The sequence below is a fragment of the Gouania willdenowi genome, chromosome 18 (assembly GCF_900634775.1).
Source record: "Gouania willdenowi chromosome 18, fGouWil2.1, whole genome shotgun sequence".
Classification (NCBI taxonomy): Eukaryota; Metazoa; Chordata; class Actinopteri; order Blenniiformes; family Gobiesocidae; genus Gouania; species Gouania willdenowi.
In genome coordinates, this window is record NC_041061.1 from 12,670,465 (window position 1) to 12,686,693 (window position 16,229).

Consider the following 16,229-nt stretch of genomic DNA (forward strand, 5'->3'; position numbering starts at 1 on the left):
TAGTTTCATCATGTTTTCTTGACACATTTTTGCTCCTTTTAATGCATTTTTGCCACATTACTCCCATTTCTGCCACTTCTCCATCACATTTTAATGAAATTTCTGCAACACCTTTCCAACACTTTTCCCACCTAATGTTGCACATTAACCATTATTGTCTCTATTTCACCATATTTCATGCTTATTTTTTTTTGCCAATTTAACCAAATTCACATTAATTGAAATTACATTTCCCCCATTTCTGTTACTTTTAAGCCAATATTGACAATTGGAACCATTTTTACCACTTTTTCTGTTAGTTTTTTGCGACTCTCATTTGCAACTTTTAACCAATTTCTGTGGTTTTTAAAATCCAATTTCACCACTTATTTTGGTCACTTTTAACCCTTTTTATTACTGATCAAAACAAGGATTTACATCTTTAAGATGACGATAGACTGGCGCAAATATTAATAAACTTCCTGGATAACAGTGGATATTATTCAGATAAATAAATAAATGTGGTTATCACATATTCATAGAACAATGGACCATCATTTTACTGACTTTATGGATGGACCCCAAAAAACTCTCCCCTTTATTCCCCCTTATAGATGACCACATGACTGTTCTTCAATGAAGGTAGGGGTCCATGTTTATTTGGGGGGTCGTGGGCTGAAAAGGTTGAGAACCACTGCTTTAGAGTATACTTATTTTATTTATTATATTACTGAAAAACAAGTCTTGTTTCCCTGCTGGGAACCTGTGAATTTTCCTCTGAATATACAAAGTAACCATCCACCTAAATACCTCTTGTCCATTGCAAGCAAACATGTTGCATATGCATTATTTGTTGTGGGCAGCACACAAGTCGCGAGCACTTTGATTAGCACTTGATGATGATCGCAGCCCCCACAATTCACCGCCAACATCCCTCCACAAAAAGCTATTCAATTAGCCTCCAATCTCCCATTAACTTTTTTAACCATATCAAATTAACATTTTTATGGCCCATTGCCCTCCTCCCGACACTCCCCACATTCAAAACCTTGGTTGCTCCCGACTACCACCTCCGCCACTGACTTCTTTTAATCTGAATTTAAATGACTTCATTTACCTCTCTCGTGAAACCAATCACTGAAGGCCAAAGGGAAAGGCCGCAAAACTACAACTATTTCCATGTCAAGGGGACAATGTGTGGGATTGTTTGTGTGCAAATTAATCTCACGATCACGTGTCAAACTCAAGGCCCGGGGGCCAAATTTGGCCCTACAGAGCATCTGATCCGTCCCACAAGAGAAAGTGAAAATGACGGAGAAAGCATGAATCATTGTGTAACTCTTTTTTTTTTTTTTTCAAAATCCTGCATTTTTTCTTAAATTATTCCACAGAATCTCCCCAAATTAAATAAGAATTGGTCAACAAACAAATAAATCAAAGGACATTTAAGTATCCGTCACCTCTTGCTTAGATATTGTTGATACATCCATACTGTATGTTTAATTTATAACTGGAAGTGCAAACTTGGGGACATTAATGTTGAAATTTTTCGTTTTCCCGCCTAAAACTTGCGGCCCACTTGAGATCAAACTGGTATGAATTAATAAATGTACACATCATGTAGTTCTCTAAAGCAATCCTCAGCAAAATATGACACAGAGCAAGATAAATCAATGAAAAGAAGTAAAAACACATGTTTGTGGAGGTTTGAAAAGAAAAAGAAAACCTTACTAATTAGCTAGAGAAGCTAGAGTCTTTAATCCCAGAATCTGGCACTACAATTGTCAACTATGGTACAATTTCAAAGTATGCCAATCTAAGAGTGCAAACATATGTTTGTTGACCCCCCAAGTGTACTTTGACAAGGACATAAACACTCGTACTAATGGCTTCAACTCACCAAGTGCGGCTGGTGCAAAGAGGCTGGCGAGGACGAGCAGGCGTGCGGTCCACATGGCCTCCTCCTCTTACCGCCCGCTGCTCAAGGTCCCAGATGAGTTCAGTCTTTAGCTTGGTGCTTCCTTAATCGTCCCCTTCCTTCTGCCACTTCTGTTGCTCAGAATTCAAATGCTTTCCTAAATCTGTCAATGTAGAGAAAAACAACAAAAGAAAAAAACAAACGTGTTAATTGAGCAGCAAACCAAAAGTAATTAGGATTCAAGATTTATGCAACTTCCCAGTGAATAAGTCTTTTTTTTTTTTTTTTTTTTTTTTTACAGGATTAAGTGTGAGTGTTATCTTTCCCAGGAAGAAACACGGCAGATGGAAGCACTATGGCTTCGTCGCCCGTATGCATGCTCCTTATGGCATCGCTGGTTTCAAGTTGTCAAAAAGTGACGCGGAGCGAGATGCTCAATCTTCAGCGAGGCAAACTCATAACAAAAGTGTGATTGACCAAAACTCTGAGATGGTGTGAACTGCAAAAAAAAATGTTGCTCTGGATATTTTGTTGATGTTTTGCTCAGTGAAGTGTCGTCTCTTCCGCGCATTAACAACAAATCAAATCCCACAGAGAGACACGGCGTAAATGAGGAAGCACATGCTGCTTTGGGGCCTTGGAGGACAACTGTGTGTGACGATTACGTATGCCTATGCTCCACACTCTGTGTGTATTCTTTCTTGCCTGATGGCATTGACATAAGGAGCGCGGAGGTGTTTTCTTGTCCTTGTATATAGCTGTATGATCATGGGTTCTGTCGACGCTGGTTATTTTTACACAACAGTCTTCTTCTTCTTTGGTGCTTACTGGCCTGTCACAACCACCTTGAATAGGTGTATACAGCCAACTACTGTACATGTTTTATTTCATTTATTTCATTTATTTCCCATTAAAGGATCTGCTTGTTTGTTTCTTTGTTATTGACATGTTGTAATAAGTGCATATCGCCACATTAAAGGATATACAGTCAATAATGTGTTTATACTGTATACACCAGGTTTGGGGTCAATTATAATTGTAGTTGTGTAATTTAGAATGAATTACAATGATAGCGTAATTATATTTGTAACTGTAATTTTAAAAATCTGTCGCTGTCATAATCGTAATTAAATTGTAATTGAGTTCAGATAATTGACTTTGGAATTGTAATTGCCATGAAAATTCTTTAAAAAAATGTAAATTATAATTTAACGCAAAAATGGGGAGCCATGTTACAGTTCTACACATTTGTAGTTAACAATTATTAAAAAAAAAAAAAAAAAAAAAACACTTCCCTACCACTACTACATTACCCATAAGCCACTGCGCTTAAAGGAACAGGCTCAGGCACAGCTTACCTATTTTTTTTTGGTATTTTCTCATTTTTGGTAATCCAGAACATCACCAAAATTAAATCATCTGTTCCTCGTCCTATTATCAACATTTTCTGAAAATTTCATCCAAATTCATTTATAACCTTTCAAGTTATTTGCTGACAGACAGACAGACAGACAGACAGACAAACAGACAGACGCAGGGTAAAACATAACCTTCCACTCTGTTTCATATCAAAGTTTCCCATATTTTACCTTTTAAAAAAACTTAAAATCTAGGGATATACTGACACAAAAAAAGCTCTGATGTCCACACCAAAAAAATCAAAACCAATATTTTCATTGATGAGGAAGTCTAACAACCTATCTAACCAAGAGATAGGACAGAAATTACATAGATATTTGTTTTTAGTGTATTGTACAGCTGATTTATGACCCGTTATCATAAGAGATGCTAACAGAAAGCTAACATAAGCGGAAGGTTAACTTTTATTAGATTATTTATTTCAGACTCAGTAAATATTGTAATTTAATTGTGATTGGAAAAAATGCTTGTCAATGTAATCGTATATGAATTGTAATTGAACATGGGTAATTGAAAACATAATTGCAAGTGAAAAAAGCAATTGACCTAACCTGCTTGTTGACCTTATATATATATATATATATATATATATATATATTCACTTCAATAGGTGCGTATCGCCACCTACTGTACTGGAGTGTGTAAAGTCCTATATACCCAACACACCAGTCTACAAAACATATTCAATATAAAGGCGAGGCATCCACAATGCTTCACTGCATCGGATGCATGTAGCACTGATGAGGACGGAGCAGCAATCTATATCTCTGATGAAATTCATGAGATTATCTCCCTTTAATATCATGATATTCGGGTTAAGTCAGCTTTAATGATTAGGACATCAAAACCCTTCTATTATCCACTATCTGCCATCATGATCTGCTGCAGAAATTTAATCTCTGCAAGCAGCTGCAAGCCAACGAGTGCACACATGCTCCACCAAAATAAAAAAAAAGACATTATCCTCAGACATTAGGCAACCTGTGCTGCATTGCATTTTGCAGGCAGAGCTAATTCCATTGTGGGATGGTAGAAAGTCTGCTTGGCAAAGGTCAAAACACGAGCGCTGCATTAAAAGACATGGTGCTATGGATGTTGACTGAATAATAATTCTAAATCATGTGTGCACACTTGATGCTTGTGTTGAGAAATGTAAAGAAACGCATAGGCTGTTCGAAATGCCATACTTACGTACGACTCGTACTATGTCTGAGGTCAAAATGAGTATGTAGTGGGTTCAAATTAGATAGTATGGAAAGACTGAGTACGTGAGAAATACCTGGATATATACTATATAGGGACGTAAAATCGGTGTCATGTACTGAGTGAGCATCGTACTGAGATTGTATATGCACATATACCGGAAAATGAATTTTTCATTTTTGTTCATTTTTGTTTTCAAAGTAAACAGACCCGTTTTATTTGTTTATTGGAGTAGGTTAGGGTTATGTTAGGATTGGGGTTATAATATCATTACGTAGGTAAACTCAGTACGTGACACCGGCTTCAAGTTCAAATTCAAACATCCCCTTTTCAAAATAAAAGCATCTCTTCTCGTCTTCGATTTGTTTTGAACCGTTGTGTAAATAGGGCTCTTGTTTTGAAGTTAACCAGAAGTTTTGTCAGCAGCACAATGGTGGGACGCCAAAAATCTCCTAAATTTCATTATGTTATTGTGTTTCTGCAAGTTTTATGAATCAAATAACCACATGTTGATGTTCTACTTGGTCAGTTTCCTGCTTAAAAGGCTTTCAGAACTTTTAGCCTCAGTGTGATTCAGGTTTTAGTCGTTGTAAGTTGGAAATGCATCATGGGAAACTTGGAAGTATACTTCAGTCCTGATCTTCCTAACCATACTAATAGTATATAGTAGGGATGTGCATCGTTAACCGGTTTCGTTTGGGATTCTTCAGAATCGCTATCAAAAACAACTCACAATTCCGTTATCATTTCTTCCCGGGCTGCGTCGCTACTGTAAACAAATGCATCCCACTCGCATATTAATATTCTTTAGATAACATTCAAGATTATTGTAATTGTGTAAAATTCTATACACTATGTTGTATAAAAGGTATTTTTTAGGTTGCAGACCTCTGTCCTAAGCCAATAGCCACTTGACTCGTAGACTCATTTTACTCATTTGAGTATTGTTTATTCTCAGTGGTGAATATTTAAGATTTATATTAATAAACCAGGTTGTATTTTTTCTGTGCTCAAGTACGACTTGTTTTTCAGCCTATTTGGGAATCGATAATAAAAAAAAAAATGCATCGATAAGCAGTGATCAATAAAGCATCGGAATCGCAAAGTCCTTATCAATATACATCCCTAGTAGACAGTAGACAGTATATACTTCTTGTCTGGTGTACCCCTTGAGCCTTTTTGTCATACCATGAGTACCCCGTCACTCACACGTGTTCATGATTCTCTAAAAGTAGAACATAACACAACTGAATATTCAACGCAAGTCATTTTATTTCATCTTCTTAAATTGAACAATTAATATTCAGGTATTATCTTCTTATTTAACTCAAAGTAAACATAAAATCACGTTGCCTTCAAGGCAATAAAAATTATAAATACATAGAAATAATATTATAGTAAAAGTTTGGATTATTAATACTAATATATTATGATTATGTTGTTATTAAAGACAATTATAGTTGAAATTAGAAAAAAATAATAAGTAACATAAACAAATAATGAACCTACCTGTTAAATATAGCTTTTATGAGCTTCTTTGAATGTGGTATTTACATTTTAAAAACAAGTCAAAGCGCACACCTACTATTTCATTAACGAACATATGAAATGACTGAGAATATTTTTTGATTATCTTGGAAATAAATTCTTAATTTTTCCACATGCCCCCTGCAATGTGCTCACGTACCCCTGGTTGGAGAACGTTGGTGTATAGCACAGAGTATGCCATTATGAACACAGCCAGTGTTAAATGTGTTGAATAAAAATGTTTGTCAGGATAATACCGAGACTATGACTAATTGATGAAAACACGCGAACAAAAACTATATTAAAAAATACATCCATATTTTAATCAACCAAACAAAAATCAATGGAAGGGAGAAAAGTTAAGAATTCTTATCAACAGTGTAACCTCGGAGGTTGTCTGCTCGGTCTTGGCATCTGTCCACATGTGAGTGAAACCAGAGGTTCTTCAGAGACCATCATTAACTCCAACCCTGACTTCATCATCGCTGATGTAAACAAAAGACGGCAGGACTTTGGAGACGTGAACATGGCTTTTGTGAAAGTGTGCCTTTGATTAAAGTTGCATCTCTATGAGTAAACAACACACTGACAGCTGAAAGAGTTGAATTAAATATGACATCAGATCAGATGCTATTTATCCCCTGACTTTAAGAAAAAAAATAAATAAATAAAAAAAAAAAACCCCAATGCATTCATCCTGGAGTAATTGCATTCAAAAGTACTTTCCATGCATCACAGTTTGTTGCGAGACAATTTCTCAGACATTTGGGAGTAGCTGCGCTGCTAATGCTATTATTTTTGGCAGCAATAAATGGAGTTCATTTCTGCAGATTGGACAAATTGAGTCGTTACTGCTTTGAACAGAGCAGAAACTTCCGAGGGCGTCGTTACGGTAACTTTAACAAAGTTGCGAAAAAGCCCAAAAGACAAAATTACAGTTGTTCAATACAATAATGTCAAAATGACGAGTGTTAACAAGGACTTTTTTCAGTTTTTCTTTCTAGTTTTAATCTATGCGTTAAATAAATACGAATAAATTTGGTAGAACTAAATGTATTTACTTACCGAAACTTGGTCAAAACATTAATAATTTTACTATGTCAAGTGTGTAGCTTTTTTTTTTTTTTTTAACAAATGTACAATAACACTGTTTTCAGCACGAGTACAAATACCAATACACATGTTTGTGTTCTTAAAGACATTTAAACTGCTTTATTAATAAAGCAAATCTGATTGGTTGGTGCTACCATCACAAAATATGAGCATATTCCTCAGTACCGTGTCCAATACCTACTGTATATCAGCACATTTAGAATATTAGTGTATATTGTGTTTAAAAAGCTGTATGTATGAAAATAAGAGCTTTATCTTTTCAATTTGCAATGGGTCAATGACATGTTGCCAATGCCAATTTTAAAAGAGAAAAATATTGTATATTATATTAAATATGAATATCTATTGCAATAAACATGTATTCTACCCATAAATTAAATTAAGTGATTTTCGTGGTGTTTCATCTCAACGAATTGACCATGGCCTTCAAAAATGTCCTGTGGTCCAAGTGTGATTTATCTCAAAATTAATAAATTTTCTTAATATATTTAAAGTTTGTTTTACATGTTATCTGTAATTTAAAGTGTGAAGAAACAAAGTATTTGTATTTCGTTGAGCTTGAACTCACATTTCGTTCTATAATGTCAAAAAAACAACTCTTAAATGTAGTACACAGGCTTACTTTTTTCCGTAAATAATAAACAGTGTATAAGAAATTAGATATTTAATTTTGATTTAATTACAGGTATTGCTATTATCGGTTGCAAAACATGATAAATGGTCTCTCCAAATTATAACACACACACACATATATATATACATACATATAATGGAATTGTTTTCTTTGACAATTGTACAAACCATGAAAAAAGCGCAAAAATGAACAAATAAAACATTTCATCATGAAGTCTTTTGTCGTTTATTTGTCTCTACCGCGTCCTTTGATGCCTTTGATATTCATCAATTGTACTAATAACAGAAAAGAACTAAAACTCAAAAATACTGAAAGAAAAAAAAAATAAGAAATCCCCTCATGGTGTAAAAAAAGAAAAAGATGTAGGACTTATTTTTTAATTCTGTGCTTGAATAGCCACAGAGACGACTGAGTCTGGCTGCCAACTCTCAGACTCTTTGCACAGGTGTTGCTTTAGAACTGATCACATCAAATGGAAAACTGTATCACAGTTTTTAATTTGCTCTGTAAACAGTGCAAACCCATAAAAAAAAAAGAAAAACAGCAAGCCCAGAGAACCAAAGAACATATTACGATATACATATTTATAAGGACAAGTTGGGCTGCACTTCAATGAAAGCTAAAGAAGAGGAAGAAGAAAAGACAAAGACAGACTGGGCTCGTCTTGCATTCCAGAAGGAGACTTATGATACATTATGATGCAGACGTTTCAAGGGTATTTGTTCTGAGGAGGGATTTAGGATAACGCCCTAAAATAAGCTGGATAACGTTTGGCCGCCCCAGCAACAACTGCAGTGTTCAACAAGTCTTCTATATCAGTGCTTCTCAACCTTAGGGTTGCAAAGACACTGGGAGGGGGTCGCCAGATGCCTTCAAAAAACTAAGAATATTTATTTAACATTTAAAACCCATTTTTTGCTTATTTTTACACCAAACTTGCCATATTTGAACCTATTTTCATCACTTTCTCTTGCCATATTTTTTCCTCCATTACTCTCATTTCAGCCAATTTCAATGCTTTTTCTGCACATTTTTGCCACTTTAATAAATATTTTTTCAGCCCTTATAAACCATTCCCATCACTTTTGTCGCCTAATGTCACATGATGACCCATTATTGCAACTTTAACCTCATTCACCATTTGTCCTGGCCATTATCTGCCAGTTTAAACAAATTGTTTCAATATTGACACTTTGAACTCCTCTTTCCACTTTCAATCCTTTTCCTCACTTTTTCTTGCCATATTTTTTGCTCCTTTTAATGCATTTTTGCACCATTACTCCCATTTCAGCCACTTCAAAATCCAATGTCAATGTCTTTTCTGCACATTTTTTCCACTTTCAAGGCATTGTTGGCACTTATAAGCCCTTTCCACCACTTCTCCCACCTAATGTCATGACCATTATTTGCCAGTTTAAACTAATTGTTCCAATATTAACACTTTGAACCCTTTTTACCACCATTTTTGGCCACTCTAGTTTGCAACTTTTAACCAATTTCTGTGATTTCACCCACTTTTCCATCATTTTTGGTCACTAACCCTATTTATTTCCCATTAAAAGAAGGATTTATATCATTAAGATGACTATATACTATGGCCTTAACAATAATAATAATAAACTCCCTAGATAACAGTTGATTTTTGTTCCTTTTGATGGATTTTTGCTACATTACTCCCATTTCTGCCACTTCTCCATGACATTTTAATGCCTTTTCTGCACATTTCTCCACTTCCAAGACATTTTCAGCACTTATAAACCCTTTCCACCACTTTTCACACCTAATGTTGTATATGTTGACCTATTATTGCCACTTTTAACCTATTTTCACCATATTTCACGCTTATTTTTACCAATTTAACCACATTCACCATTTGTCATGCCCACTATTTACCAGCTTAAACTAATTGTTTCTACAAATTGTTCAAAAATTGACACTTTGAACCCTTTTTTTTTTTTTTTTTTAAACCAATTTTAACTAATTTCTGTAGTTTTTAAAATCACATTTCACCACCTTTAACAACATTTTTGGTCACTTTTAACCCATTTTACCTCTGATTAAAAGAAGGATTGACTATACTATGGCACAAATAACACTAAACTAATAAATAAAATAAAATCATTTTGCTGACCCAAAAATCTCTCCTATTCATTCGCCCTGTATCTACATTGTGTGTGCGTGTGTGTGCGTGACAGATTTAATGAGCACAACTTTTCAAAGCTATAGAAACTAGTGAGAGCGGCAGATGATGGGAAAGAATCACTGGCTTGATGCAATCATGTGGCAGATTAAGTCACCGGAAGAATCATTTTGCCGGAATTGAAGTTCAATCAATTAAGTTTGCACTTTATCGTACTTTCAACCATCAAATTAAAAAAAAAAAAAAAAAAAAAAAATGAAAATTACTTGTACCCTTTTCAGAAATTCACAAGCACAAATGTTGGTGTGGGGCGAAGGTATTTCATCTGTTTAATGTGACCAACTAACAACTGAGGACGTTTGCCAGCGCTGATGATCTGCCACCTGCAATCTTGACTTGAATGCTGCTACAGTGTCTCTGTTATTGGGTGATATGTTTCTCCTGAATTAGCCATGCTGTCTGACTGTTCAGTTAATGGCAAAATACCAGATTTAAGGAGAAAAGGGCTTTGGAGGAAAAACAAACACATTCGACACCGAGATTAATGTTTTTGCTTTAGCATTTGCAGCAGCTATCACTTGTTAGCATCGCAATCATTATAATCACGACGACTACGGAAGCTGCTTTCCATTCTTCCTGAGTAAACTGTACACACTGACGTACAAGCTTGGTTATTTAAACACGAGTCGCTGTCGTCCACGCTGATTTTTATTTTCCCACTCTATCTCTAACTGTCCTGAAATGTCAAATTTCAATCTGAATGCGTTTACAATTTTAATCCGCAAAAAGAGCAAGCAGTGCATTAAGTGACGACAAATATTTGTGCCATACGGCGAGGAATAGGAATAAATATACCAGTATAATGTCAAAGATAATGTTATTATTAGTGGTGGGACTTGATTAAATCAATATATCTAATTAATTACAGACTTTGTAATTAATTAATCTTGATTAATCTAAATTAATTACATAAGAATGTATGACACGATAAGAAAAGTTTTTCCAATTCAAGTGGATTTTGTTTATTACTAATAATTTTAAAGACAAATACATTCTTAAATGTCTATAATAAATAATAGTCTCTGTCCAGCATGTTCCACTGTGTCTTAAATAATTTAAATATAGCGTATTTTAGCCTTAATGGTACAAATATCAATTTCATATTTTGGGATTTAAATATGTAAAAAAAAACAAAAATCCCAATTTTTTAAATAAAATATATATTTTCATGACATTTTGACTGTAAGGATTCACTGATTTTTAATTGGCATCATGTGCATAACATGTACATAACAAAATAACGTCCCCAAATTCCCAGTTCAGCCCTTAAAAAGAATAAATAGAGTAAAATAAACTAGTATTAAAGGATAAAATAGAAAAAAACAAATAAAATGGAAAAACACCAGTAACATTAATAGAACAAAATAATACAAAAATGCAATAATAATACAACAATAGAACACCAACAGCATTATAAAAATAAGGCATTATATAAACATAAATTATTATTATTATTATAAATAGGGGTATCCTGGTTGTTTTCATAGGCTTTTGTTTTAAAACTAAAGACACATTTCTCAAAGTTTTCCCATGCTTATATCACATGAATGCAGCCATTTTTCCATCGCAAATTATGGAAAGAAATCTAAATTAAAAATTTAAAAAAAAACACCTTGCCATCTCTCACAAATAATTCCACACAAATTCCACACAACTTGGTCAGAAAATCAAAAAACAAGAGCACAATGATAATAAAATTGCTCTTTTTATACCCCACCTGAAATCTGTGACCCACTTAAGATCAAACTGGTCCACATTTGGCCCCTGAACTAAAATGAGTTTGACAATAGAACAACTTAGAACACACGTGTATTTGATATAATCCTACATATCAGAAGGGGGCAGTAGGTAACAAACAGACTGGAATAAACAAAGTGTACCACAGCTCAAAATGTTGGAAACTATTGACCTTAACAGTATTCTCATAACTGTATTTTATTATCTAAATCAGGGGTTCTCAACCTTGGGGTCAAAACCCTCATTTGGGGTCGTGAGACACTGGAAGGGGGTCGCCAGATGCCTTCAACAATTTGAGCCCATTTTTGGCTATTTTTACTCTTTTTCTGCAACAAGACCAAACTTGCCATATTTTAACCTGTTTTCATCACTTTTTCTTGAAATTTTTTCTGCTTCTTTTCATGCATTTTTGCTACATTACTCTAATTCCTGCAATTTCTCCATCAACTTTAAATGGCTTTTTTGCACATTTTTCTTTCCATTTTCAAGACATTTTCCACCACTAATGTCACATATGTTGACCCAATATTGTCACTTTTAACCTCTTCACCATATTTCATGCTTATATTTGTCATGCTCATTATTTGTCGGTTTAAAGTAATTGTTCCAATATTGACACTTTGAACCCTTTTCACCACTTTTTCTGTCTGTTTTTGGCCACTCTAGTTTGCAACTTTTAACCAATTTCACCACCTTTTCCATCATTTTTGTGGTCACTTTTAGCCCTTTTTATTTCCGATTAAAACAACATCTTTAAGATGACGCAAATATTAATAAACTTCCTGGATAACAGTGGATATTATTCAGATAAATAAATACATGTGGTTATCACAGATTGATAGAACAATGGACCATCATTTTGCTGACTTTATGGATGGACCCCATAAATCTCTCCCCTTTATTCCCTCTTATAGACGACCCTGTCTCCACATGACTGTTCTTCAACGTTCTTGTCTGTGTTCAACCACCTTCAGGTACAGTGGGGGTCCCCGGTCTCTGGGGGTCACGAGATGAAAAGGTTGAGAACCACTGCTCTAAATGGTCTGTATACTTGTCTGATTTTCAGCAATTCAGTTGAGAAGAGAAGATATAAGTTGACTTATTTAAGAGCATAATGAACCACACATGGATGCATAGAGGGAACCGCTATCGATATCTTTAACATTTTCCATTGAAGGCGATTGTAGAGTGAGATAACGATTCCCTATTGTCATTTCCATTCATAGAAGATTCTCCATCTGTCACTTCCTGACCTGAGGAAACCCAAGATTACTCTCATTAATCCTGAGGCGTTCTTCACAATGCTTCTGCAACAAAGTGGAACTTGATCGTCACCGTTATCTGATTGGGTGGGTGAGTGGGTGGGGTGGGGGGTGGGGGTGGGGGGCATGCTACTAAGTATGATGTTACGAGTCACGCCTGCTTCAAGCCCTCCCACATAAGACTATGTAATGAAGTGGGATCGTGTTACAGGGTTAAGTACCACGTCGTGGTTTTTCAACTGTTTCATGTCCAGATGCATATCACACCACCAGCAGCAGGGAGGAGGGGCTTCATGCAAATGAAGTGTCTGCAACGAAATGAATAATAATCCAGCACACTGACTGCATACAGTGTGATTGATGAGCACTCACTGGGAAATCTTAAGAGATGAGGTCAGACGACATCAGAGGTGTAAAGAGTACTGATATTTCCTATAGTACAAGTACTGTTACTTGAATTAAATTGTACTCAAGTACAAGCAAGTCATATATAAGCACAAGTAAAAGTGTTCATTTGTTTTCCACAAAAGCACCTGTGTAAAATATGTTTGTCAAAATGTAATTATTAAAAAATAATTAAAATAACAATTAATTCAATTCAAAAATAAAAAAAAAAGATTCTCAAGCTCTAAGTCACATGTGTCAAACTCATGGCCCAGGGGCCAAATCCGGCCCTTTGGAGCATCCAATTTGGCCTGCAGGAGAAAGTAAAAATGACAGAGAAAACATGAATCATTGTGTAAAAGATACTCAACTATATTTTCTCACAGGGCTCACAGTTTTTATCTGTGCTTATATCTCATGATTGCAAGGTAAGGCAAGGCAAATTTATTTGTATAGCGCATTTCATACTCAAGGCAACTCAATGTGCTTTACATGATAAAACATTCAATTGTTTAAAATCAATACGAACAATTAAAATCATCAGTAAAATCAATTAAAATCACCAGTAAAATCAATTAAAATCATCAGTAAAATCATCATGACATCAACAACATGACTAAAAATCTCTCAATCATTTGCAGCATAACAACTAAAAGCAGCATCACCATGTTTACTGTGAGCTCTGGGCTCCACTATCTGACCTGTGTCCATGGATCTGAGAGACCTGCTCAGTCTTTTCTTTTATGTTAACAGTGTTTAACAGTTAAAAAAAAAAACTAAATTCTTACAAAATCCTTCGATATTCATCAAATTATGACAATATTTCTCTACTGTAATAGAAATTGGTCACAACATGTAGGACATTTAAAGTGAAGATCCTGTTGGGACTGATAGCGATCACTTAGACATTGTCACTTTCTGACATACATCTCTGAAAGTTGGATTATACAGGGTCGTAAATCTCCCCTGTTGCTTGAATCATGTTATGTTTTGACCAAACCCCAGCACAGATGTGTCATTTAAACCACAGGGAACTGTTTCAAAAGATGAAAAATAAGTATAAGTAATTACTGATTTAGAAATATACTCAAAAAGTACAAGTACCCATAAAAGCACCTCAATTACGGTAACGTTAGTACCTGTAATTTGTTACTTTCACCTCTGGATGGCTTAAACCAGACATGGGCACATCGGTCAAATTTTGCACGGCCCCCAAAACAAATCCCCAAAAATTGTATTTCAAGAAGTTGGATACACAAAATGAGTCCCGAAACACACAAATCGACAGCAAAATGCACAAAGTACACAAAAAAAACACAAAATGACAACAAAGACAGACAACAACCACTTGAACAAAGAAAAATAACAAAAAAACACATTACAAAATTGTACAAAATGACAGGAAAATATATAAAACAACAACAGAAATAGAGTGACCCCCAAAAAACGCACAAATCGAAAAATAAAATGCTGACAATGACACAAAAATACACATAATTACAACAAGAACACAACAAAAACACACAAAATGACTAAAACTGACAAAACCACAAAGACAAAACTCTTTTTGAATGTTCAGATTCTAAATGCTGACTTGAATGTTGATAATGTGGCCCTCTATACAGACACGATCACAATGATAGAGTTACCCATCCCTGGCTAAAACTATGGTGATCCTTTTCTTTTCAAGTGAAAGATGATTTCCTATTTTCCCCAAGCGACTGGACTCCAAAAGCATCCGTGATGTCTTAAAAAACGAAGCGGTCAGTTTTATAAAAACTCACCAGAGCTGAAATGTCATGATCAGACTTTCTTTAATGCGAAGGGGAATGGTGTGAAAGGCTGAAGGCAAATAGAGAGTGCACTTTAAAGGCACTGAGCGCATCCTCAAAAGGCTCCACGAGAGCTGCAAGGCATTCACTCATACAATTGGCTTTTCCACGAGGGACCCCCTCCATCCACCCACACCCCTCAACCTCCCCAACGCTGCCTGCCAGTGACAGGCGGATAATAGCGCTAACTTTAGCCAACACCGTCTCCAAATGGTCCGATATGATAGGCTGGGAGAGTGTGACTGATGGTTGGCGGGAAATAATGGGAGCACACCTCTGGCCTTTCATGCACACAAAGGCAATGGAACCCTTTCTGGCACAAAGAACGCACTTCCACACAATGGACACACAATCTATTTGAGGAAATTACAAAATAAAAGAAAAACCAGAACTACCTCAACAGATCTTACAAATGTACAGATTTGCAATAAAAGGTTTGCCGACATCGAAAATTACAATATCGTCTTTATCAATATACAGTATTTCTATTTTATCGCTTATTTTGAATTGAAATACTCGTTTTCAGAGTCGCCGCTTTCACTACAGGACAACAAAAATACAGGAAAAGGCAAGAAATACGTAAAAAGTTACTCCAAAAATAAACAATTAGACAAAAGTTTTTATATTTTGGTGAAACACAAATGTACAATTTTGCCTATATCAATATATTCCTATTTTATATCAGGATCACTGAGTGCATCCTAAGTAAGCCACACGAAAAAAACTCACTCACACGTGCTGTCCCTTAGAGGAGAAAAAGTCTAAAGTGGTGCATATGGTGCAAAAAGCCAACAAAAATACACCAAATGACTCAAAAAAACACACGTTATATAAAAAATACACAAAAGTGCAGAGAAAGGCAAGAAAAACACAAACAACTACTCTAAAAACACATAAAACTACTACAAAAATAAACAATTCTACAACAGAAATACACGGAATACAGAAAATTACAATATAACCTCTATCAATATATATTTATATATATTGATAGAGCTTATTTTCTATTAAAACACTTGTT

General features: G+C 35.1%; 1 protein-coding gene across 9 annotated transcripts in view; it reads right to left on the reverse strand.

The window, feature by feature from the left end:
- LOC114480492 (adhesion G protein-coupled receptor L3) overlaps positions 1-16,229 on the reverse strand; it is a 372,070-nt gene that overhangs the window by 238,385 nt on the left and 117,456 nt on the right. For all 9 annotated transcript variants that reach the window (XM_028474684.1, XM_028474691.1, XM_028474685.1 and 6 more), the window contains exon 3: positions 1,880-2,060. In XM_028474684.1, coding sequence (XP_028330485.1) covers positions 1,880-1,934 — 55 coding nt within the window. In that variant the 5' untranslated portion in view covers positions 1,935-2,060. The remainder of the gene's footprint in view (positions 1-1,879; positions 2,061-16,229) is intronic.